The sequence below is a fragment of the Nicotiana sylvestris genome, chromosome 11 (genome assembly GCF_000393655.2).
Source record: "Nicotiana sylvestris chromosome 11, ASM39365v2, whole genome shotgun sequence".
Classification (NCBI taxonomy): Eukaryota; Viridiplantae; Streptophyta; class Magnoliopsida; order Solanales; family Solanaceae; genus Nicotiana; species Nicotiana sylvestris.
Window position 1 is genome coordinate 59,029,606 of NC_091067.1, and position 27,915 is coordinate 59,057,520.

A 27,915-nucleotide genomic window follows, 5' to 3' on the forward strand; every position below is an offset into this window, starting at 1 on the left:
AAAGAGTATAAAAGCGCTACTGCTACAATATTGTAATGATAATTCTGAATTTGTATCTCCTCCCGTCTCTCTCAAACCTCTTTTCTCTGTCTCTATCCCTTGAAATTCTTTCTCCTCTGATCTCCTTCCCCTCTGCTTCTTATCCTTGTTCTTCGATATCAATAATTTGGTATCAATTGGTATAGAGCCAGGTTGCTCTCGGCATGTGGACTGAATATTAACAAAGCATTAGTTGAAGATTCTACAATAGAAAACATATCGCATTTATGCGACGCATCAGCCGACCAAACAATGACTCTATTGGCTGAGATTCAAAGGCTTTTTCAGAAAATTTAAAGACAAATTGAGCTAAAATCTGAAGAGCCATGCTATGTTGTTTGCTCTAGTGGGAGGTACTATTGCCTAAACATGAAGATCTCTGCTTGTGTACAAAAATGGTAAGTTTAACCTCGAAACTTCTCCTTTAGGTTCCGTCCTTATAGAAAGTGCTGAAGTTGTGGAAGATATGTTCTTAAATGTACTTTTTATGGAAAACGAGAGTGATAATGATATAGATGCTTTGGGAGACACATTCCTAGCTAAACATTTTGTGGAAGATGAACGCGAGAATAATGCTCACAATGTGCTTGGTAAAATGCCAAAGCTAGATTATAATTCTGATGAGAGTGATTTGGATGCTTTAGAAGACATGTATCTACATGCACTATATTTCAGCATCTCTACAACTCCATGAATAGTGCAGCATGGGTTTTTAAGTTACAAAGGACATCTCTTATCCATGGATTCTAGTGGTAGTGTGAAACTATGAGATAGCATTCGAGGGACTACTAATCAACACTACAAAGAGGTTATAACTGACAAGGAGGTGGAAGAAGTACATGTTTGCAAGCTTTGGAGACTGGTTATTTGATTTTATCTTTCCTGTTGCAATGTGTTCTGGTGCTCTTAACTTCTCTGGTTCTGCCAGTCTAAGGAATGGAGCTGCAAAAGTCAGAGATATGGTGAATAATTTGCAATTCACTTTTGACTCAGGTGGTATATTTATTGGCTTGGAGAACCAAGCTATTGAGTTGCATTTTCAAAACCTGAACCACTTAAAAAATTTGCACCAGCAAACATGCAACTTCAAGGGATATGTGTCATCATTCTTCTCTACTCAATTATGGAGTCCAGCATATGGAAGCAAATTCAGCTCTAATGATGTTCATGCGATTATCATTCCTCTCTTGGTGGAGGAACGTGCACCACACCTTCTACATAATCAACTAGACAACTGTTGGTATATGCTTAGTACTAATGAAGTGGAGTGTTGTCTTCTTGCTATGAAATTGAGTTACTTGTTTGTTGTATTATCCTGAAATTCAAGGTGTTCCACATCAATTTTCATTTGTTCCAGGCGGCTCCTTAATGAAGTTCTGTTACTTGAGTGATATATTCTAGAGCAACTTTGATGTTTCTACACCAAATGATTATATAAATGAGCTGGAAGGTATATTCATATCACCAAGAGGTGCACTTTACTGTTGAGATAACCATTAAGGAGTGGAGCATAGCTTTTAGATGGAACACATATTATCCATTCTCCTTGTTACAAGATATAACCAGAAATATTGACTTCTGTGTGCTATGCTTGGAGAACATCTTTTGAAATTTCCTTTTGATCCTGGTGGCTCCAGTTCTACATTTACCATCCTTGAGGACAAGAATGTTGTTTAACAGGAGCGTATTGATATAAAAATTAGGGACTTAGTTCGAAAGTAGCTTAAGTGAGTGGGAGCCATTCTGGCGGAAAAGTTTGTTAGACTTCGATTTAATTTCCAATTCCTTTTTTTTTTTGGCATATTTCACATGAAACTAGTTAGGAGTATAAGGCTACTACTACTAAATTGTAATTTCATTGAGTAATGATAAATATGAATTTTTCCTCTTGTATCTCCTCTCTTCTCTGTCTCTATCCCTATCCCCTGAATTTGTCTTCTCCTCTGACCTCCCCCTCTTATTCTCTTCCCTTTTCTTTGATACCAATAATTTGGTATCAATCATAGATATGTAGTGAAAAATTACTAGAATTTCAATAAACTAATATTAAATTATGAATTCGATAAATTTTCAGATTGAAAACCTGAAGAATGCTCCAAGAGTGAAGTTGGTGGAGGAAGACAGGAGGGTTAAACTGATGACTACTTACACTCCGCAGTTTCTGGGGATACCGGCGGTATGGACGCAAGAAGGAGGGGATAGAAACATCGGGGAAGGAATTGTGATTGGCTTTGTTGATTCTGGCATTAACCCAGACCACCCCAGCTTTTCTTATGATCCCACAACTACTACAAATTATACTTCTCAACATTTTTCTGGAGCATGTGAGGAAGGTCCTTTATTTCCTGAAACTTCCTGCAATGGTAAGATAGTATCTGCTAGGTTTTTCTCAAATGGAGCTCAAGCTACTGCTATTCTTAATGCCTCTGTGGATATTCTCTCACCCTTTGATGCTGTTGGACATGGCAGGTAAAATTCATAATACTCTGGTGGTCAAACTTATCAAATTCTCCACCCATCATATACGTACTTCCTTAGTATTTATCTAGTATATTATTCTGTAGATTGGTCGATTGAACTTTACATGTTTATTTAGGTTAACTTAAATCAGTTGTAAGTATCAATTTTAATACTTCTCTATCGTGCTAGCAATCTGTTAATCAATCAGTAGTTAAATTTCAGGCAAATGGTCATTTTCTAATCCCCAAAGAAATAAACCTCGTGCTACCTATGGGGCTTATGTTAACGAATTTTTAGATATAGTTTATGGAAAATAAATTAACTTTAGGAAAACATATTCCTCGAGAAAGCAGAAAAGAGAAAGGAAAGGAAATTTTAGTTTGAGATGTCTAGAGTATGATTTTGTCTTCAAGTTTATGTTAGCCTATACCTTTTTATTATATTTTTGATTTTTCCTTTCCAGTCATGTAGCTTCAATTGCAGCTGGAAATTTTGGAGTTCCGGTGGTAGTGAATGGCTTGTACTACGGACGAGCAACTGGAATGGCGCCGCGGGCAAGGTAGGTACATATAGAAAAACATACACAGAGGCAAAGGACTACACACACATACACACACACACACACACACATATATATATATATATATATATATATATATATGATGACAAGTGGGTCTTCACTAAAGGAATGCTATGCAATTGCTTATGACAAACAGGATTGCAGTTTATAAAGCTATTTATCCAAGCATAGGAACTCTTTCAGATGTATTAGCGGCAATTGATCAAGTAAGTATTACTTGCACTTTGCACCGGTCACTACACAATTCTCAAAGGTTGCAACCGCCACTTAGCAAGCATATATCCGGCCAAGTGAACTGGATAACTTATCATCACAACAAATCATAAGCAGTTAGTATAAGATAAAGCTTTAATATCCAAATGCACATCAATAATAATAATAATAATAATAATAATATTAGAAGATCAGGAATCTCAAAAGGAAACCCACAAGCTAAATCAAGAAGCATTTTTTATCTATCTATCTATCTATATCTATACTATATTAAAAGTACGAAGGCCCTTAGCGAAATATCGTTCGCCTTTTTTGCCCTTTAAAATTTAATTTTACAATGAACAAAATAGTAATTTAAGTTACTTTTCTAATATTTAGGACTTTAAAATCAATAAATTTTGGTTATTATATCTTTCCTTATTGAATTAGGTCCTGATATTTAGGAGTTTAAATTCAATTGAGATTTTACTTCAAATAAGGAAATGATCCCTTTTATTTTAAAATAGTACCATTTCATATTATTCTACGGACACTAAAAGATCTAATATCTAAGGTTTCTTTACAATGCAATATAACTAAATAATCATCGGCAAAATACAAACAACTCTACATAATACAAATAAAATATATAAACATATGTAATAGGAAAAACTCTAAGTACCTGCTACTAATATTTTTAGGAGGTGCGTGTATGGCCAATCTTTTCATTCCCAATCTTTAAAAGACCAAAATATTTGATTTTTTATTTGTATTGTTTGATAAATATTTAAAAATCATGCTAAAAGCATTTTTATTTTTTGTTTTCAAGTCATATGAACAATATAATTTTTGTAAAATATTCCGACAGATGTCCCCTTAAATTACATTTAGGCATCTAAAAACTTTGGTGAGACATAATTTTTTCATTTATTGAGCTAATTAATGAGAACAATATCCATTTTTAGGAATTTTTCTTTGAATTTCATTTTATAAGCCTATATAACTCAATACATAGTCTAATATTTACGTGATTCTTAAGAAGTATGGGTACACGCGCAAAGCGCGTACCCTGAGACTAGTAAATATAAGAGTACAAATGAGTTGTAGGGACATAACCTTAAATCATACTCCCTCTGTTTCAGTTTATGTGAACCTATTTCTTCTTTTTTGGTCCGTTCAAAAAAGAATGACCCTTTTCTAAATTTGGTAACAGTTTAGCTTAAACTTACAATTCTACCCTTAATGAGAAGCTTTTGTAACCACACAAATACTCTGGGCCCCTTTTTGACTTGTTTAGGACCACAAATTCCAAAAGTCTTCATTTTTTCTTAAACTCCGTGCCCAATCAAACAGGTTCACATAAATTGGAACGGAGAGAGTATACTGCAGGAAAAAGAGGATGAAGTGTACTAGTAACCACTTTTAAGCATGCATTTAAAATATGTTTACAATTTATAATAGATTTAAGTATCATGAATTTTTGAGCTGTTAATTTAAAATTCAGGACTTAGTGTCCTAAATTTTTGAGCTGCTAATTTGAAATTCAGGATTAAGTGTCATGAATTTCTAAACTGCTAATTTGAAATTCAGGACTAAGTGTCATATATTTCTAAACTGCTAATTAAAATTTGGTACATAAAATTTGAGTTTCTGAACACAATTTTAGAACTTTACGATATGATGTCCTGAAGTTTGGATTTTGAGGGTTAAACTTCAGGTTCTGAAATTTAAGCAAATTGACTAATCTTTAAATACATTGTATACTGCTAATATATTTTAAATAGTATCCTTAAAAATGGCTACCTGGTGTCATTTCCAAAAAAGAAGTCCCTAGCCTTCACGGACCAAGTGGATGGCCCACCAAAGCTGATTGCGTGGAAAGATCAACTAATCCTCAAGTTTTGTTAGCTGCGATATCTACAAGAAGCATTGAGTTGTGAGCCATGAGGACTTAATAAGATCATCAACTCACCCCCTTTCATGCCCATGGGGACAAGTCTTTTAAAAGTTTACTGTGCATAATTATACGCAAAATAAACTTACGTGCAAGTATAAAAAGCATACACACATCCACGACATTCACAAGAGTATCCACAGTACAAATGAAACCATAGAACTCATCACGATGCATGCATATAATAGTAACTCATTAAGGTCCGCTAATCCTACATGTTTTACCCGCATAGCCATAGCTTTGTAAATGTGCAATAAAAAGCCACATGTCTTATATTCAAAGCAAGTCAATGCCAAGTGCTAGGAGTGCAGGATCCTAAAATCACACACATCTTAAGGTAAATCATAATATAGCTGTAAAATGCTATATTTAGCACTTGCTCATCCCTACACCAACTAGGCATTTAAAATTATTTCAATGCATTTGTGCAACTCTTACGAAACATGTCTTTAGAAAAACAAGCAATTAAAAAGTTAAAAAATTCACCTACTTCAAAAGCAGTCAAAGCACAAAGCATCTCTATTGAATTTTGTGTTCCTTTTCGAATGAACACCTCATATCTATACAAATATGCAATAACGTAATCAACTACCCAATAGGAGTCACTTTAATATTTTTGGGTTTAGTCAAAGTCAATGGTCAAAATTAACTCTCGGCTAAAAATATTAAATCCTAGGACCTGATAAATTTTTTAACTAAACATAATCCATGGAGTCTAATAATGTAATTAGTTCTCAATCGGGCTTCATTTATCCATCCAATTTCTTACTTTTTCATTTGGGGCTTTTAGGGCTAAGTTCCGTATAGTTCATGCTAAGTTCCATGTTTTGGAAGCCTAAATTTGTATATAATCATGTAAAGAACTCAATAAAAGGTTTAGGATCATTACCTTAATAATTCTCAATGATCCTCCTTCAAAACCAGGTTATGATATGCGCGTTTTGTACCCCAAAAGTGAGAAATAAAGTATGAAATTTTGTATTTACTATTCCTCACCCAATGAACGTGTCATGTTGAGGAAGAGGCAAACCCAAAAATAGAAAGGATAAAGAATACTAAATTTTAACGTGAAATTTTTTTCAAATTAAAGGTAAAAATCATGGGATCATAAAAATCCAAAAAGCTCCATTATAACAGTAAGAGTATTACAAAAGTTCTCCAAATTGGATACATAACAAATACCAAACACGGAGCGACAATAGCAATAAAAGACAACAAATCAATTGAAGAAAGATGAGAAATCGCAAAAACGAAGCTGTTGTTCAGGGCTCTAAATTGGATACTACATGCCTCCAAATCCGGTCTCCACCGTTCAAATCAAAGACTAAGATGTTAGGAACACTCAATGAAAATTTCAGCCCGATCCAACGGTGAATGAATCGGAATACGTGATTTGGAGCTGGTTGGTCGGAATAAAATCTGCTAAAGTCTCAAAAATGAGTGGTGCTAAAGTCTTATGTGCTAAAGTCTTTCAAAGACTAATATCAATGAGCAAAGAACAATTCTCCAAGTTTGCTCTATTTATAGATAATGAGTGGTGCTTTCTCTCAAAACCAAAACCAACTCCAAATAGGAATGGAAACCAAAAGAGAATAGAATTAGGCTATTGAGCCTTTGGTTGAACAACGTGGGCATGAGTCCAACAAACTCCCCCTCTAACCAAGGAGCCAAATATGTCTTCAAGTAAATGAACTGTTGACAGGCTTCATTAAACCAATTTTCTGCAAAACTCATGCTTATTTGCAACCACCGCTCCTCAAATAATTTCTCTTCCATGACCATTTTTATCCAATGATACTTTCTATTTATATGTTTGGTCTTAGAATAAAAAGTGAAATGCGGCGGATAACATTCTGATTAGCACAAAATAAGATGTATCTATGGGTATGGTGGTGCCCATCCAATGGTCTCTCCCATGTATAAGTTGCGGTCTGTATCTGGCTTGTTCTCTAGGCCTACTCCCACCTCGTGGGAAATACTGCACCTCCAGTGCAACATCATTAGCTCGTGTCTAAACAAGAATACAAGAAAGAACTTGCACATAAATGTTCATCAAATCTTCATCAAGTTCATAATGATGATACAATATTTGAAGAGAATAAATATCAACAAGAAGTAGTCCAAGATACTAACATTCATATCCCAGGTGCCAAGAAAGCTTCCCAAAGTTATTTCATCAAGTCCGTCAATTAGTTAATTTCTTCCAACATATATGTCATGCAATCACATCAAACATGATCAATTAACAAGAAGGACTGAGGCCCTAAATCAAGTAGGGTCGAACCCCAATAATCAAGAGAATCAAAAACCATTTTGAAAGTGGCTTTTCTATTCATACTTAAAATGGACAAAGGTCCATAATAAGATGAAATGTGAATCCAAAGTCTAAGATGGGCAAGATCCGGACAATATCAAGAGGCAATGCCAAAATTAGTGACAAAGTCACTATCACAAGAAGACAAAATCCTAACAAGAATGCAATAATGTTCATGCAATTCATATATGTGGGCAAACTAAAGCATTTAAAAAAATATGTATTACTTAACTAATATCCATAAGAATTTAACATGTTGTTGACCCAAGTATATTGTATCCTCCATGGCAACCAAATAAATTCGAGTATACCAAAACATACTTCCTCAATTAGTAAGCAAATAGGGTACTGAAGTAACAACAACCAATATAACCACAACTTAAATTAAAAGAAATTTTAACAAGGCTTAAACTATTTAAAGTATCCCAAGAAAATAAATTAGATAAATAGTTTTAAAGATTATGTGCAAACCTTAGAGTGTTTCTAAAACTCAAACAACCACAAGGACGTAAAAATCCTCTAAGCCAAGAATCAAAACTTTTTCCTGAATTGTTCTTCTTAGCTTGAACGAATGTCTATTGTACCTTAAACACGTAATCAAACAATCACTTAAGGTCTGAAATTTAAAGATGTTTAAAGCAAATCATGATCAATACCAAAAGGCGGACAAAATAGGGTCACAACTATTCTAATAAAAATTTGGCAGGAACTCTACACTGCATTTCAGCCCCCTTTTCACATAGTAGATAGAAAAACTGGATATTGTGGTCGTCATAACAATTGTAGGTCTATGTCTTAGCTTTCTACAGAATTTTGAAGCACTACAATCCGAAGTTTAGACAAAACGTTATGCTCAAAATACTAACTGCTATCCAGCTCAAAAATGTAATCAATTTCTTTATTTCAGTGACTTAAATTTACCATCCAAAAGCTAAGTAATTCACATATAGATAGAGCAAGAAGCTTGCCACAACAGCAAGAAACAAACCTTCTCAAACTAAAACTTAGGGTTTCAAGCAAATCCTTAACCCCTTTTGACTTTTGAAAATAAAATACACACCTTTCTTCGAGGGGTAGAAAATAAGTTTTCTTTGCAATAAAATTTGGGTTTAATGAGAAAAGAAAAGTGGCATATTAGTATAGGTGTTGGGCTTCTTCAATGAAGAGTTAGAGGAAAAAAGAAAAAAGAGGTAGGCTTGGAGAAAATGAAGGGTTGCCAAACCTAAATGGTAGGTATCACGACCCGAAATTCCAGTTGTAGAGCCGTGATGGCACCTAACATCCACTTGTTAGGCAAGCCAATATTAGTTACTCTACTATTCATTTTAACAATTTTAAAAATGCATATTAATAAGAAGGTAAAGTTGTAAAACTTCAAATATATAATAAGCTCCAAACTCGCTGTCTAGTCTAATCCCGGAATCAGGCGTCACAAGTGCATGAGCTGCTAAAAGTGCTATAATCAAAGGCCGAAATAAAAATACAACTGTCTGAATAAAATAAACAATAATAAGATAAGAAGGGGACTTCAGGGCCTTCGATCGTCATGCAGCTCTACCTCAAGTCTCTAGCTAGTAATTGTCCGAAGCAGGCCTCCACTAGACACCGCTAGGACCAACACCAGAATCTGCACAAGAAGTGAAAACTGTAATATGAGTACAACCAACCCCATGTACTCCCTAAGTACCGAGCCTAACCTCGACAAAGTAGTACCGAAGCTATAACAAGGCACTCACTATAAACAAGAATTAGTATAAGAAAAAACAATTATAGAATAGGGAAGTAACGACTAACATGAAAATCAGAACAAAAAATACATAACAAAGGGCCTCAGAATATCATCTATGCTCAAACTCACAATACTGCATGGGTGCAGAACCAACAGTCAAGAACAGTCATAACATATCTTCTCCGTTGCGACACGCAACCCGATCCACACATATATGTATACCAACACCGTTGCAGCGTGCAACCCAATCCCAATAACATATCAATATCTATTGTGGTGTGCAACCCAATCCCAAACAACATATCAATATCCATTGTGGTGTGCAACCCGATCCCCAAACAACATATCAATGTTACAAACAACTACGATGTAGATCTCAACATATGAGAAAGGAACCAAAATAAGTAAATACTCTAAAGCAAACCAACATAACAAACCGGAGCGAATAGAAACAAGGGAAGGAAAATAGATAATTAAAGGCATAACACAGCTAAAATGGACAACAAGTAAAAATTGGGTGCATGGGATATGTAATTAACAAATAAGGACAAGTAACAATGAAGGCATGACATGAATAGTAGAACAAAGTAAAAAAGACATAATATAGTTAAAATACGCAGTTAAAAGCCCACTTCTGCATGCTTAACCCATGACAATGTATGTACACTCGTCACCTTGTACATAGGCTGTCCTCACACATAAAATCAAGTAGCAAATGGACCAATCAAGTCCTAATTCCCTCAAGTCAAGGTTAACCACGATACTTGCCTCTTCGCGGAATCAATAAAATAATCAACCATGGCCTTTCCCTTGGAACAAGCCTCAAACCAACCAAATCTGGCATATTATCAACCAAACAACCCAAAATAAGTTTTAGAAGCTACCCACGAATGAAAAAGGTTCAATTTTGATCATTTTTGAAAAAGTCAACCCCGGACTTGCTTGGTCATAATTCGAGATTCGGACCAAATCCCGATTACGCATTCATCCCAAGCCCGATTATGTGATTTATTTCGAAATCCGGCCTTTGAAGTCTAAATCTCATTTTTGTAAAATCCTGAAATTCTACCTAAAACCCCTAATTTCTACCTTGAAATTTATGAATTTGATGTTAAAATTCATGGAAAAGTATTGGGGATTGATGGAATAAAAAATTAAAGTTACTTGTCAATGAATTTGTAAAGAAAAGCTCTCAAGAAAATCGCCTCTATGGTGTCTAGGGTTGAAAATGGGTTTAAAATGAGCTTAATCCCGAAAGTTCCACATTTTACACAGCTGCAGATGTCGCAATTGCGATGTCTGCAAATACGAACCACTGATCGCAATTGCAATCAGCATCACACAGTGTGCAAAAGTCGCAAATGCGACAAAATTATCGCATTTGCGAATAACCCCCCAATCGCAAATGCGGGCAATACTCTACAAATGTGACACTGTGATCGCAAATGCGATCCCGGCTCTGTTCACAAAAGAGAACTTTGCTTCACAATTGCAAAGTCCCAAACCCAGCCCATGTTCGCATTTGTGAGCCTTACATCGCAAATGCGATGCTCGCAATTGCGATACCTGCAAGTTTACACCAGTAACAACTATGCATCAACTGTTCCAAATCAATCCACAATGCATTAGAGACTCACCTGAGCCTCTCGGGCCCCAAACCGAACATGCACACAAGTGTAATAATATCATACAAACTTATCTCGCTACCGCAAATCGTCAAAATAACATCTAATAACAAGAATCGTTCATCAAAACAAATTTCAACCTTAAAATTCATTTTTCCAAATATTTTACATAATGTGCCAAAATCCGCTTGGCTCACCCGAGACCCCAACCAAACGTCCGTACAAGCCCAAAAACATCATACGAATCTATCGAAATCGTCAAAATACCGATCTGAGGTCGTTTATCTAAAACGTTGACCGTTGTCAACTCAAACCTCATTTTAAGTCAAAAATCACCTTTTCTTCAAAATTTTACATAAAAGCTTTCTGAAAAACGATGCAGACCATGCACGCAAACTAATAAACGTCAAATGAAGCTATGAGAGATCTTGGAACATGGAAATTAAGGCTAGTACTCAAAACGACCTATTGGGTCGTCACATTCTCCACCTCTAAAAGAAACGTTCTTCCTCGAACGGACATAGAAATGTACCTGGACTAGTAAAAATATGTGGATATCTACTCCTTATATCGGAATTGGACTCCCACGTAGCCTCCTCAATCGGCTGACCTCCCTATTGCACTTCCACATAAGGAAAGCTCTTGGATCTCAACTTTCGAACTTGTCGGTCTAGAATAGCCACCGGCTCTTCCTCATAGGTAAGTTCTCATCAAGCTGTACCATGCTGAAGTCTAAAACTTTGACCTATTCTCATGGTACTTCCGAAGCAAGAAACGTGAAATACCGGATGTACCTCTGCTAGGTTAGAAGGCTATGCAAGCCTATAAGCAACCTTCTCAACTCTCTCCAAGATCTCAAACGGTCCAATAAACCTCAGGCTCAACTTGCCCTTCTTCCCAAATCAACTCACGCATTTCATAAGCGACACTCGGAGAAGAACCTTCTCGCCCACATGTAAGCCACATCTCGAACCTTCCGGTATGCATAACTCTTTTTCCTGGACTGAGCTATACGAAGTTGCTCCTAGATCACCTTAAACTTTTCCAAAGCATCACAGACCAAATCAGTACCCAATAATCTAACCTCACCGGGCTTTAACCATCCAATCGGCAAAAGACATCGCCTCCCATATAAGGCCTCGTACGGAGCCATCTAGATGCTCGACTGATAGCTGTTGTTATAGGCGAACTCCGCTAGAGGTAGAAACTGGTCCCACTGACCCCCGAAATCCATAGAACATGCCCACAACATGTCCTCCAAAATCTAAATTGTGCACTCGGACTGTCTATCCATTTGAAGATGAAACACGATACTCAGCTTGACTCGCGTACCCAACTCATGCTATACGACTCTCCAATAATGCGATGTGAACTGTGTGCCTCGGTCAAAAACGATGGAAATGGGCACGCCGTGCAAGCGAATAATCTCCCTAATGTAAATCTGAGCCAACAACTCTAAAGAATAGGAAGTCATCACCGGAAAAAAAGTGTGCAAACTTAGTTAATCGGTCCATAATAACCTAGACTGTGTCATATTTCCTCAAGGTCCATGGTAAGCCTACCAAAAAAATAAAAATCCATAGTGATGCGCTCCTACTTTCACTCCGGTATCTCCAATCTCTCAGTCAATCCACCCGGTTTCTGATGCTCATACTTAACCTGTTGACAATTCAAATATCGAGAGACATAATCAATAATATCTCTCTTTATCCTCTGCCACCAATACTGTTGTTTCAAGTCACAGTACATCTTCGTGACACCTGGATGAATGGAATAGCGAGAACTATGAGCCTCCTCAAGGATCAACTCTCTCAACCCATCAACATTTGGAATACAAATCCGGCCTTGAGGCCTCATAACACCATCATCTCCAATCACAAACTCCTTAGCACCACCCCGTTGCACCGTGTATTTCAACACCAACAAGTGAGGATCATTAAACTGGCGAGGCTTGATACGCTCCAACAACGATGACTGTGCCACGACACAAGCAAAAACCCTGCTAGGCTCCGAAACATCCAACCTCACGAACTGACTGGCCAAATTTTGAACATCCATGGCTAGTGGCCTCTCCACTACCGGTAAATATGCCAAACTGCCCATGCTCTCTACCTTCCTACTTGATGCATCGTCCACGACATTGTCCTTCCCCGGATGATATAATATGGTAATATCATAGTCTTTCAGCAACTCTAACCATCTCTGTTGCCACAAATTATGGTCCTTCTGCTATAATGAACATATGTTGGAGACTTCGATGGTCGGTATAGACCTCAAATTGAAAACCGTACAGATAATGCCTCCAAATCTTTAGCGCATGAACAATGGTTGCCAAGTCTGAATCATGCACAAGGTAATTCTTCTCATGAACCTTCAACTGCCGAGACGCGTATGCAATCACCCTACCGTCCAGCATCAACACCATGCCAAGCCCAATATGTGATGCATCACAATACTCAATGTTAGATTCCGATCTTGTAGGCAACACCAATATTAGGGCTGTAGTCAATGCATTCTTGAGCTTCTGAAAGTTCACCTCACACTCGTCGGACCATCTGAAAAGGACACCCTTCTGGGTCAACTTGGTTAATGGGGTTGAGATAGATGAAAATTCATTCATGAATCGGCGATTAGGAAGCTCCGAATCTCTATAGCTAAAGTAGGTCTAGACCAGTTCTGAACCGCCTCAATCTTCTTAGGATCCACCTTGATGCCCTCAGAAGATACGATATGCCCTAAAAAGGCAACCGTGTCAACTTGAACTCGCACTTCGAAAATATGGCATATAACGGATGATCCTTCAAAGTCTGAAGTACGATCCGTAGGTGCTGCTCATGCTCCTCTTGACTGCATGAGTAAACCAAAATATTATCGATGAATACAATCACGAAGGAATCCAGATATGGCTTGAACACCCGATTCATCAAATCCATGAAGGTTGCTGGGGCATTAGTCAAGCCAAATGACATCACCAAGAAATCGTAGTGACCATACTGAGTTCGAAAAGCGGTCTTGGGACATCCGATGCCATAATCTTTACCTGATGCTAGCGAGACCTCAAATCAATCTTGGAAAACACCTTGGCCCCCTGAAGCCGGTCAAGATTTTCGGGAACGGATACTTGTTCTTGATAGTGACCTTGTTCGACTGCCGATAATCTATGCACATCCACATCGATCCGTCCTTCTTCTTCACAAACAACACCGGTGCACCCCAAGGCGAGACACTAGGTCTAATGAATCCCTTATCAATGAAATCCTGCAACTGTTCCTTCAATTTTTTAATCCCAATTGGGGCTATACGGTATGGTGGAATAGAAATGGGCTGAGTGCCCAGAACCAAGTAAAATGCAAAAGTCGATATCTCTGTCAGGTGGTATGCCCCGAAATCTGTAGGAAACACCTCTGGGAGCTCACGCACAACCGGAACCGAATCCATGGAAGGAAACTCCGCACTAGAATCACGGATATAAGCCAAATACGCCAAACACCCCTTCTCGACCATACGCCGAGCCTTCACATATGACATGAGCCTGCTAGTGGATTGACCAAGAGTCACTCTCCACTCCAATCAAGGCAACATAAGCATGGCTATCGCCACAGTCTTGGCGTGACAATCCAAAATAGCATGATATGGTGACAACTAATCCATGTCCCAAATCTCATCAAAATCTACCATATCAAGTAATAGAAGGTCAACTCTAGTCTTATAGCTCCCAATCGTGATCAAACAATAGCGATAGACCCGGCCCACCATAATAGAATCCCCAACAAGCATAGACACATAAACAGGGGCACTCAAAGAATCACGAGATATATCCAAATATGAAAAAAAAAATAGGATGACACATATGAATAAGTGGAACTCGGATCAAATAAAATTAATTCATCTTTATGGCAAACTAGAACAATACCTGTGATGACCGCATCAGACGACTCCGCCTTAGTTCTAGCTGAAAATGCATAGCAACGTGGTTGAGCCCTACCAATCTGACCTCCACTTCTCGGATGGCCTCTCCCTGGCAGGACTCCGCCTTTAATGGCCTGACCACCACCCCGGACTTATCGAGTTGTTACAATAGGCCTCCGTGTACACTAACATGATGCACACTGGAATATGAGGCGATTGTAAACCGTGACTCATGTGGATGATCAATCCACCCGAGGGTTCCTTGCCTCAGAAGTCTCAAAATTGATTCTTCAATTCGTTTCTAGGGTTTAAATACCTAAGTTGCTCCGACATGGCAGTTTAGGTGCCGCACCCGTGTCGACACGGCACTAGTATGGGTGTGGGTATGGGATCCATACCGGATATGGTCAAACAATTTTGGGTACTTTTACCACGATGGACGGAAAAATTTGAGGCGAGATACAATTTGATTCCCGAAATTAAAACCAAACTTGGGGTAAAGTTGAAGAAAATAGCATACCTTATCTAGGAAATCAATCATTTACTTATCTACAATTTAAGAATAAAAAAGAAATCCATACTTTACAAGCTATACTTAAGTATTCCACAAAATTTCTCATAAAGTAGAGATATTTTTATTTTTTTGAATTATTTTTAGCCGGATCCCCGCACCCGTATCCGTACTAGGATCCGTATTCCTGAATCTTAGAATTTACATCTCGAAAGATCCGACCTCTAGATCCGCACCCGTGTCGGACACCCGCACCCGTGTCCGAGCAACTTAGTTAAATACTAAAGCCCTTTGTGATCGCAATATCTCTTCCGAAATTGCGGACTCCATTGGGCTTGAACATCGCGGATAAATCCTCACAATAGCGTAACTGCATTTGTGAATCCTTCTTCACGATCACTACTAGCTCCTTTGCAATTGTACAAGTCAATCCGGTCGATCATGATCACTAGAAAATTACTGGTGTAATTCCTCTAACTTAAAACTGATTTGGAACATGCTTTGACACCTCGAGTCTCAACCTAAACAATACCAACAAGTCATAAGTAGTATTAGCAACTTATACACATGCTCAAAACATTATTTGGAAAGAAATACATAATTTAAGAGGTTGGGTTTTCAAAATCCTTTAGAAGTATTACTCCCTCCTGTCCGAAAAAGAATGATACTTTTCGGATCTTGAGAGTCAAACCTCTTAAATTTGGCGATGAATTTAGACATAGAATCTTTATGTTTTTTTATGTAAAATTTAAATATTATATAAATTATATTGTGAATCACAATATTTAACGATTCAAAATATTTGAAAGGTATATGAAAAAGTCGTGGTCAAAGAACTACTCATTTGACTCTCGAAGTTCGAAAAGTGTCATCTTTTTTTGGGACAGAGGGAGTAGTTATTTTTCCTTTGCAATTTCACCCTTATTATATAAGTAATTATTGTTTTAGTATAATGCGTGCAAGTTGACTCGAACACCACGACTATTAGAAAGAAGTAATTAATATCGTTTTAGCATTTCTCATTCAACCAAATTCTAAAATTTTCAAGAGGTTGACCCAGTTTGACAAATTAATTTGCAGGCAGTATTAGATGGGGTTGATATCTTGACTCTGTCAATAGGACCAGATGAACCACCAGAAGGCACACTGACTTTCTTGAGCCTGTTTGAGATATTCATGTTAGCTGCACACAAGGCTGGAACGTTTGTTGTTCAAGCAGCTGGGAACCAGGGTCCTTCTCCTTACTCTGTCATCTCTTATAGTCCATGGGCTGTAGGTGTTGCTGCTTGTGACATTGATAGAACCTATCCTGCCACTCTTATTCTTGGTAACGGTCTCAAAATTGGGGGTGTAGGATTATCAGGTTAGTTTTGCTACATAATTATTATTTAAAAGTCTATATTACTTTTATGGCATTTTTGTCGAAGTAACTCGTTATTTCAATCATTTTACGAAAATAATACAACTTTTTAAATAATTTCCGAACTAGTATAAACGTATTTCTTAGGAATTATTTTATTCAAAAATTTCACCAGGCAAAAGCTAACCGCTAACGAAGTTTAGTAAAATGTTCACGCAGTCATTGGAACGATTATTAATTAAACGTGATTGAGAAAAATGATTTTAGCTTATCGCTTTATTTTTTAAAATATATTACGGCATTACTGAGAGTAATGTTTTAAGGCTAGGGCATAAACAAGGGTTATGTCAGTAGTTGTCCCCGCGACCGATCAGGTTAAGTTTGATGATGTCTTTATAAACTTGTTGTTTCCACGAATTACAGTTTATTCTTTTATTTTTACTGTTGGTAACGTAAATAATTTTTAACGAACTAAACCTCAGATCACACTGAAATCAGATGAGAAAGAAATATTGGTCGATGTATCCCAACCAACACCGTAGCAGCATTGCATATAGTCCGGAATCCAGTCTTTCATGAACGGACCAAACATCTTGAAGTAGATTGCCATTTTGTTAGAGATGAGCTAGTCGCCAGCAGTATACATCCCAGTTATGTTCCTTCTCATGATCAGTTGACAGATATCTTTACGAAGGCATTAGGAAATCATAGTATGAACACTTTTGGGCATTCGAAATCATCATTACACAACATGAGGAGGGGTATTGACCGTATATAGCAAATACGGTAAATAAATGTTGTAATATGTGTAGGCCTATTTTCTAGGAACTTGAAGAGAAAGTTAGGGTTATGTTATGTTTTTATATATATAGATGTGAGATCCCACATACCGGCCCGGCCACCTTTACAGCAAGAAAAAGAAGAAACTAGGATTGAAATAGGAGACTGGCTAATTCGAGAAAACTTCAACAAGGCAGATGGAGCCTATGTGCTTCACTATGGGTACAATTAAATTTAGTTTTTGCAACACCGTATATGAGATTCTTTAACTCATAATTTCGTACAAGTTTAATATTAAGAACTTTAAAGATCATATATTTATGTTCCAAATACGGAATATGCCTCTACTTGTAGACATAGTGATTGCTCTAAAAAAGTTGGATAGTCTATATTTGGTCACTTCAGCGACGTACTTGATACTTAAAAAAGAAAAATTAGTGGGATAGCTTATTTAACGTTGGAATATATAATTCGAAGATGATTAAAGAGAAAAAGTATGATTTTTGTTTGAGGGCTTGTAAACAATATGTTTTCACATTAACTAGTATGTATTTTTGTAGGACCAACATTTGGAGGTGGGTTGATTCAGTATAAGCTGGTTTTGGCTAAGGATGCAGTAAAAAAAAATAGCACATTTCCAAGAATTTTCAATGCGGATGAATGCCAATACCCAGAGGCATTTGACCCTCTTGTTGTGCAAGACAGTGTTGTGATTTGCACGTTTTCAGCTGGTTTCTACAATGGGAATTCCAGTCTTATGGGCATCATACATACTGCCAATCTTCTTCGATTCAAAGCATTTGTTTTTGTTGCAAATCCAAGTTATGGAGATTTCATAGCGGAGCCTATTCCTTTCGCTACTCCTGGCATTATGATACCAACAACTATTGATACCCAGGTCTGTCTGTCTGTACCTAATTAAATAACAAATAGATTTTCAAATATATATATATATATATATAACTTCATCTATTGTATTTGCAGAATATATTGCAGTACTATGAAAGAGTAACTGTAAGGGACAAGAATGGTTTTGTGGTAAGATATGGTGGTAGAGCAGCCATAAGTGAAGGAAGAATTGCTTCTTACAAGGGTAGAGCTCCTATAGTTAGCAGATTTTCATCAAGGGGTCCTGATTACATTGATCAAAGTAAAAATCCTACTGATGTACTCAAGCCTGATATTTTGGCTCCTGGACACCAAATTTGGGCAGCTTGGAGTCCCATGAGTGTTTTAAATCCCATTCTTTCGGGTATATATATATATATGTTTCTAGCTAAATTTTTTTATAACTACTCTTCTAGTATAAAGTTAATAATCATATATGCAGGACATAATTTTGCCCTATTGTCTGGTACAAGCATGGCAACACCTCATATTGCTGGAGTAGCTGCACTAATAAAGCAATATAATCCATCATGGACACCATCAATGGTAGCTTCAGCAATGTCAACCACAGCCACCACTTATGACAATCTTGGGGACCCCATTATGGCTCATGGATTTGATCTCTACACCTTATACACTTCTGCTCCTTTTGGTTTTGGTGCTGGCCTTGTCAATCCCTCTCATGCTCTCGATCCCGGTCTCATCTTTTCAGCAGGTATAAGTGTAGTACTTTATTCATTTCCATCTGAAGAAAGCAAATGGTAAATTTCTACCGTTATTAACTGGTTAGTAAAGAGTTTGATAAAAACGGTTATGCTATTCCATTACACTATCGTAAAGCTGCTCAAGATAGAAAAGACAAATACAGATCCTAATCACTAATTGACAAAAGAAAAATGCAATTCCCGATCACTAATTGTCTGAAGATCGGGAATTACAGATTGCAGAAAATAATGTTGAGAAAAAGAATCTGCAGGTGATTATGGTTCCTTATTATGCCCCCTGCAAGATACGCGGTGAGGGAACGACGCCTATCTTGGACCGATCACAACGAAAATCTGTTGTAGGCACCACTTTGGTAAGAGAATCAGCAAGTTGTGAGAAAGAAGGAACATGTCGTACAACAAGTGTTTTGTCCCTGACTTGCTCCCGAACAAGATGCTTCATGCGACTGTGGAAGATTTGGTTTGAGACAAAAGGTTGCACCTAATTTGTCACAGCAGACCATGGGAATGTTTGAAATGGAGAAGTGTTGTTCTTTCAGGAGATTAACAATCCAATTGGTTTCACCTGCAGCATTTGCAAGCGCCTTATATTCGGCTTCAGTAGAGGAACGAGCTACTGTAGTTGCTTCTTGGATGACCATATAAATGGAAAACCCCCAAGAAACACGATATAAGCTCGATCCGGTGGAGCACCAGCCATCTGGATCAACTCCCTAGTCAGAGTCAGAGAATGCTACTAGATTGAGAGGTTTATGAGGTGCTAGTAGCAGACTATAAGAATCAGTTGCTTTCAGATAGCACAGAACCCTCTTGCTAGCTTGCCAATGTGAATGAGTGGGACGATGCATAAACTGAGATAGGCGATTTACTGCAAAGGATATACCTGGACGAGTAATAGAAAGATACTGAAGAGCACCAACAACTTGACGATAATGCTTTTGATCCGTGGGTGCAGTGCCATCATCAAGTGTGAGTGGAGCGATGCTGCAAGTGGAATTTACTCCTTTGCCATCAAGCATATTGAATCGATGAAGAAGATAAGCAATATACTTTCTTTGCGAGAGGAGAAGACCAGCAGATGTATGACAAACCTTAACACAAAGTAGTTAAGAGGCTGTAGATCTTTCAGAGAAAACCGGGCTGCTAGAGCTGTATTCACTTCAAGTACGTTTGCATCAGAAGAACCTGTCAATATAATATCATATACATAGAGAAGTAGAAACACAACATAGGTCAGACCATGCATTGTAAAAAGTGAAGTATCCGACTTAGAACCAACAAACCCACTCGAGCAAATAAATTTCTTGAATTCATTGTAACATGCACTAGGGACTTGGCGAAGAACATAAATTGCCTTATGGTGTTTGCAAACATAAGTAAGATACTTAGAGTTGACAAAACTAGGGGGTTGCTCCATGTAAACCTCATCCTCTAGTTTACCTTGGAGAGATGCATTATTCACATCAAGTTGATAAAGAAACCATTTGGAGTATGTGGCCAAAGTGAGAATCAGACGGATAGTAGTTGATTTTACCACTGGACAGAAAGTTGAGGTGAAGTCAATACCAGAGGGCTGATGAAATCCTTTTGGAACTAGCCAACCTTTGAATCGATCTAGATTTCATCTGATTTTTGTTTGACCCGAAAACCCACTTGTAGCCAATGATATTTCGGTTTGCAGATGGAGGAACGAGGGACCAAGTCTTGTTGCGGACAAGGGCATCAATTTCTTCATGCATTGGATCTTTCCATGCTGGACTACGTACTTCTGTATATGTGCGAGGAGCCACAATAGTGTTGGGATCTAAATAACATGACGCATGCGGAAGCTAACAATGCAAACTAGTATAAAAATATAAAAACTATTGAGAGAAAAATCTCCCCTAAACAAGACTCTTTAATGACTACATTGTGGATGCTATTGTTGTTGTTCTTGTTGTGAGAAGAAAACGTCAATTTGTAGAAGTACAAAACTTCTTCTCCAAGAAAAGAATAATGCATATGAATGAGATTTATTCCTTCTAGGAGTTTTTTTTCCTTCCTTCAAGAAAGGGAATCCTAATAGATTAGAAATTTAGGGCAAAATCCTAACAAATAGGATCTGCTGATTCTAAGAGAGCTGAATAATTAAGTGGTTTCTTCAGTTTGAAGATATTGTGCTGGGACCGAGTGACTACATGAGCTGGCGGATGAAGTGGACTATTTACCTGTTGCAAAGAATAGTTTGAGGCATCTTCGCTCAATTTCAAAATAGGAGCAGTTGGACATGAGACTGTTGATATTGTTGTAGTGAGCGGAGCTGGAGTAGTGGGTGGTGAAATTATGACATCCAATGGCATGGATACGGGAGTAGATATTACGGGAACTGGGGAGATATCAAGAGTGGGTATAGGTGTAGTGGTGTTTGATGATGAGGGTGGAGTGTGGTCAATAGGTATAACATCAAGTGAAGAATGAAGAGTGGATTCGGAAACCCGAGGTAGGAGAAGAAACATGGTAGAGAAGGGAAAATTATTTTCTATAAAAACAACATAGCGAGATAAGAAAAAACTTTGGAAGTGGATGGATCAAAACACTAGTAATTTTGTGGAATACCCAAAGAACACATGGCTTGGACATAAGATCAAGATTATGACTAGAATAGGGACGTAGCCAAGGATAGCACAAATAGCCGAATGTACAAAGTGTACTATAATGTGGTGAGGTATGAAAAAGGGACTCGTATGACTTTCCTTTCATGATGGGAGTGATCATTCTATTGATTAGGTACAGGTGAAGAATGAAGAGTGGATTCGGAAACCCGAGGTAGGAGAAGAAACATAGTAGAGAAGGGAAAATTATTTTCTATAAAAACAACATAGCGAGATAAGAAAAAACTTTGGAAGTGGATGGATCAAAACACTGGTAATTTTGTGGAATACCCAAAGAACACATGGCTTGGACATAAGATCAGGATTATGACTAGAATAGGGACGTAGCCAAGGATAGCACAAATAGCCGAATGTACAAAGTGTACTATAATGTGGTGAGGTATGAAAAAGGGACTCGTATGACTTTCCTTTCATGATGGGAGTGATCATTCTATTGATTAGGTAAACGGCCGTAGAGCAAGCATAAGGCCAGTAAATTAGGGGTACTGAGGCTTCATGCATGAGGGTTAAGGCCGTTTCCATGATATGACAATGACGTCTTTTTGCCAGTTGCGTAGCCAGGAATTTCGTCAAGGGTGTTCAAACTTTAAACAAGTCAATAATTTTTTGTCGATGAATGGTGTACCAAAGTTTTAAGATCAAACTACGCAATATTTAACTAAACAATAAAAAAAACTTTACACAACATTAGAAATTTTACTAATAAAAGTAAGCATAAAACCAAAGAAAAGAGAGAGTCGAGGGGATTTTGTGTAGAGAGCTTTTGTTGAAGAAATTTTTGTAGAACTTTATAAAATTTATTTAAGAAATAACTTTTAGTTAAAAGATTACTTTTAAGATTAGTTGTTTATTTCTACACAAGTTTTAAGTTTTAACATTTATTTTATTAAAAAAAAACTATAGTGAAAAAGAATCAAATAGACCATATATGGTGGTCTCCGTTTATTTTGGCAAATAAAATGAGCTGTAATTTAAACCCGTGAACAACACGTCACTTTGAACACCCTGAGCGTTGGACTCACTCAACTGTGTTAAGGGTGTTTAAAATATAATATATAGCCATATAAAGTAATATTCAACTTATATACACAATATAATTTTTCGGCGAACGGTGTACGCTTGACCATCCTTGGTATAGGGTGGCTATGGCACTACTTTCTGCAACACTCACCCTTTGAGGCGTGTGGTGTTGAGAAGAGATGCTGAATTCCCATTGATAGAAAGTGTCTTTGTAAAGCTCTAATATTCGCCACCGCCATTTGAATATAAACTAGTGATTAAACAATTAAAAAACTTTTTAACAAGCAATATAATTTGAAGGCAGCAAGGATGGAGACAACATTAGATTTCTTTTTCAATGAGAAAATCCATGTATATTTTGTGAAGTGATGAAGAAAGATGGCATAGTAGTGATACCTTTCGGTGGAATTGACGGGATAGGATCCCCATACATGAGTATATTAAAGTTCAAATGGTCTTGAACTTCTTATTGTAGATTGATTGAATGGCAAACGATGTCTTTTATTACAAAGACATGAGTTACAATGATCTTGATAGAAATCGAAAACTAGTAATCAAAATTGTGAAATAACAAACTTCAGAATTTTTAAATGAGGATGTCTGAGACGACGATGCCAAAGTGTAAATGAAGGACGAGTGGATGTAGAAGCAAGGTAGGCTGCATGTGGTGAGGATCCAGTCCATTTCTAAGCTTGAGCTGTAAAAATTGCACGGGGCGCCCTATTTGATCGCCCCCGTTTAACCTATACCCATTTTTTTTAAAACTTTTAACTTGTACCCACTTTTTAAATAACTCCAGCCCCCTTTCTCCTCCTCCTTCTCCTCCTTCGTTTTCTTCTTCAAGTTACAAAACAAACTGGTATTTATCTCCAGAAGCAACGGTGCTTTAGTTATAAGGTCAATTTTTTTTAATTGAACAGTTCGGCAGTTGTACTTCTGCTCCAAATTTACAGCAAATTAGTCTTAGGAAAAAGTTTAAGTTACCAGTAAGATGAGCTTTAAAATTTTGGAGTTTTTGTATGTTTATTCGTGTTTGAGTTGAGAAGATGTACACTATTTTTCTTAAAAAATCACTGCTAATTGTGGTGCTTCAGCTCTAGAGCTGAAGTTCGCCAGTTACAAAACAAAAACTCTTCAGGCCCGGCTACTAGAATGCTGAAGTTTTGCGTGATTGTCTTTGCTACTTCAGCCTCGTATGCTAAAGTTATGCGAAAAACGGGTACGCTTGCAATTTTTTTTACAAAGCAGGCACAAGTTAAAACGTGACACAAAAAGCGGGTATAGATGCAAATGCCCCGCTTGAGCTTTATTCGGGCCTTGAGCTAGAGGTGCTTCTGTTCTCAAATCAGCAATGGCTAGTTCATCAATAGTGTGGATCTCATTGAGATATTGAGCTATTGACCTGGTAAGGCGAGCAAGAGAGTTTTGAAATCTATAGACTTGTGATTGGCACTTATTTGCGTATTGTTGAGCAAGTTTCGTCCAAGCTGCATGAGCAGTGGCTGGATTAATGGTGACCAACTGTCCACCTTGAGTGATATGATTGATCACGCCATGGCTGGTTGGGGCTGAGGTCTTGACTGCGGAAGTTTCGTCAATAGTCATGATAACAGACAGGGATGGTACGAGCGAAGCTGCTCAAGATAGAAAAGGACAATACAGATTCTAAGTACTAATTTGCAAAAGAAAATTACAATTCACAACCACTAATTGGCTGAAGATGAGGGATCAAATATTACAGAAATAATTATGTTGTCTTATTAGTTAGAACGTAAACAATTTGAAGTTGATGGTTTTTTTTTAAGGAACATTTTGACATGACAAATTCTAAGTTGAGTTACCAAAAGTGCTAATCTTTCATCTCATTTATTTATTCTTATTGAGACAGGGTACGAGGATTACATCAGTTTCCTGTGTTCTTTACCAAATATTGATACTGCAATAGTCAAAAGTGCAACAGGAGGAGTTTGTGGTGAGTTATTTGTCAATCCATCGGACCTAAATTTGCCTTCGATTACAATAACATCCCTTAATGGATCGCGACTAGTACGTCGGACAGTCATGAATGTTGGAAGCAAAGCAGAGACGTATGTTAGTGCAGTGTTGGCACCGAAAGGAGTGATGGTTGATATACAACCATCTTGGTTTAAAATAGCTCCACAAGAAACCCAACATTTGCACATTACACTCAATGTCACCCAACCTCTTGATGAATTTACTTTTGGTGAAATTGTTTTAACGGGATCTTTAGATCACGTCGTCAAGATGCCACTATCAATTTTCCCCAACGTCATATGAGAAGAGGCAATGACTAACTTGATAGTCGATCATATAGTTATATACTCTTATCTTGTGCCAAGTACCTTTGTAGTTTGCCTCTCATTGTCGACATTACCTATATACTTTCAAAAATAAGACATTGTATTAAGTCTTTCTATTACTAGTATTTTCCAGTTATTGACCATTAGGAGATGCAATTTATTGAGTGAAACAGTCAAATCCATAATTGATGAATTGCCGTCTGTCCAACTTCATATCGGTTCTTTGTTGGAATTGTACGCATATATGAGTGTATCATAATTTGGGTTTGTGAATTATTGAATTTCCTGAACAAAATGGCAAACGCGTGAATCGGTCGAATAGCTCCGTCAACCCCCCCCCCCCCCCCCCCCCAAAAAAAAAAAAAAGAAAGGTCAAAAGTGCAGTTTTGCGTCCATGAAAGCTTTCCTTTTGAATATTTTAGTAACTAGTTAATAGGTGCGATCAAATATTCTTTGATTAAATTTAGTAATTAAAAGTTATAATATAGTTTATAATATAAAAAATTATATAATGTTAGTCATACAACAATATCAACTATACCCAATTAAAGTAAGTCGGGGAAAAGTACTAAAGAAGTTGGAAAATAAAATGTTTAAGCACTAATTAAATACATATGCAAAAAATAAGCATTGCCTCGCAATGAGGAGTCATTTCAATTGGAAAGGCTCATCATATAGTGATCAGAATTAGAAGTAAATATTATTCATAATTAGAAACTGTATGTGGTAAAATTAGTTAATGCCAGTTGGAGGAATAAAGAGGTGACACATGGAACTGAAGATAAGTAGGACGTGAGTCAGCAAATAGTAAATACCAGTTTGCAAGCAAGTGACCGATGTTAGATGAATCCCGAAGACAGTGTAGCCGATGATAAAGATTCAAAGAATGGACATCGATTAGCATTTAATGAGCAGCCGTTACAGAGAATATTTGCATTTATAACCAATTGTTATGCATTCATCAGTGACGGTTTTATTCTCATTTAAGAGGAGCTTGATTAGGAGATCTTGTCTCCCAAAATAAAGCTATAAATAGGAGAATTAGCATCCATTGTGGACACAAAATATTCGGTACACAAAAGCTTAAGTCAGCTCTCATCTCATAATACTATTTTTCATCTTTATTCTTGAATATTGTTCTCACTTCTGTTAACGGAGAGGCTAAGTTCATAGTCAGACTTGTATTTTCTTTAAATTTAATTCATAATCTTACTTCTTTTCTTGTTTATTTCATATTTCTGGGTCAAATTAATTCACGCGTCTATAAACCACGTTAAAACGTTTATGCTTTCCGTCAATTGTTGCTAACAAATAATGTCATATTATTACAAGTAATAGTATTTATGAGCAAGGAAAAAGAAAATGGGTGAAAATAATTTATAATCTCGAACTTTGCTTTAATACATAAACCCTCGCTCCAAATTTGAATAATAGACAATTGGTTTTTTGACTTTTTACAAACTTGTTTTTAGTTTTATGAGCCTATTTTTTTTTTACACATGAGAGATTTACTTTTACACGTAAGAAATTTGTCTTTTACACATAAGAGATTTAAAAGAGTCATTTTCTTAAATTCAAAATTGTAAAGGGTCATGATGTACAAATAGCACCATTATTCCCCTCCTATCTCAATTGCGTTTTTTAAAATGCTTATTTTACACCTTTATATTCTCAACGTTCGTATCTTTCTTGACTTTTTTTTAATATCATGTACTATTTCTCAGTTTTAAATTTGGGTTCATAGACTTACTATATAACAAATAAATCTAATTGAAAAAAAAAAGTATCATTAATCAAGCATACAAATTAATAAGATTGAATAATGAAAGAGACGATCGATCAGAATAAAAAATTAAAATAAAAAATGTTAGTATCAATAATTTTTTTAGTAACAGACAAAACTAAAAAAATGCACTTGCACAATTTGTCACGATCCAAATTCCGCCAAGCCATGATGACACTTAATTCAACTCGCTAGGTAAGCCAAAAAACAAATAACACAACTCAAATGGAATATCATCAATAAGCAATGAATAAAATAGCTGAATACCTCATGTGTAAGTGCGACTTCGCATCTACGACCAATCCTCCGCAGATGCGGTGTACCAGAACCAACAATTAATGCAAACTCCGAAATAGCAATAAACCACTCCCAAAAATGACCTGAGCCCTACAAGACCCAGTCTAATTATACCAACCAATATAAATACATATTCCAAACTTATCCAAAGGCTAAAAATACTAAAAATAACATCAAAACAAAGAATCGTCGATGAAGAACAATATCTTAAGTTCAATCTTTCAATTTCAAACCAAGCATCCGATTCAAGCCTAACCAATCCAGAATGAACTCGAATTTTGCACACAAATACCAAATGATGAAATGACCTATTCCAATTCCCAGAACAATAACCCCCAGGTAGCCCCAAAGTCAACCCCCAGTCAAACTTGTGAACTGTCGCGATCCCAAATTTTCACTTTAGGATGTCATGATGGCACCTAGTTTCTAAGATTAGGCAAGCCTAATTCATGAAGAGATCTAACAGAAATAACCAATTCAACTATATAAGAAGTAAACTGATAAATAAAATAACGTAAGTAAAGCCGAACAATAGTTATACAATCCTCAAAACCGGTAGTACAGAGTCATAAGCTATACTGAGATACACTAGAATCTACAATACTGCTTTGGAACGAAGATAAATAGTAGCAAAGATAATATCAGGAGGTTACTCCGAGGTCTGCGAATGAAACGATAAGTATATCTTGAAGTCTCCAACCGTGCAGACACAACTCTTAAATCAAACACGATTCGAAGTACCTGGATCTGCAAAAAAAATGCAGAAGTGTAGCATGA

The 27,915-nt window shown here is 36.9% G+C and overlaps 1 protein-coding gene across 6 annotated transcripts; it reads left to right on the forward strand.

Annotated features, from left to right (window-relative positions):
• LOC104245330 (subtilisin-like protease SBT2.4) lies at positions 1 to 25,251 on the forward strand. Of its 6 annotated transcripts, none has more exons than XM_070162524.1 (10): positions 1 to 1,279; positions 1,397 to 1,489; positions 2,114 to 2,508; positions 2,963 to 3,058; positions 3,216 to 3,285; positions 16,394 to 16,676; positions 18,014 to 18,351; positions 18,438 to 18,705; positions 18,784 to 19,056; positions 24,626 to 25,251. In XM_070162524.1, the coding sequence occupies exons 2-10, from the start codon at positions 1,478 to 1,480 to the stop codon at positions 25,033 to 25,035; spliced, it is 2,145 nt and encodes a 714-aa protein (XP_070018625.1). In that variant the 5' UTR covers positions 1 to 1,279; positions 1,397 to 1,477; the 3' UTR covers positions 25,036 to 25,251. The 6 variants fall into 6 exon arrangements, with proteins under 6 accessions (XP_070018625.1, XP_070018626.1, XP_070018628.1 ...); XM_070162525.1 differs by having other exon boundaries at positions 1 to 437; XM_070162527.1 differs by having other exon boundaries at positions 2 to 1,766.
• Positions 25,252 to 27,915: the final 2,664 nt, after the last annotated feature.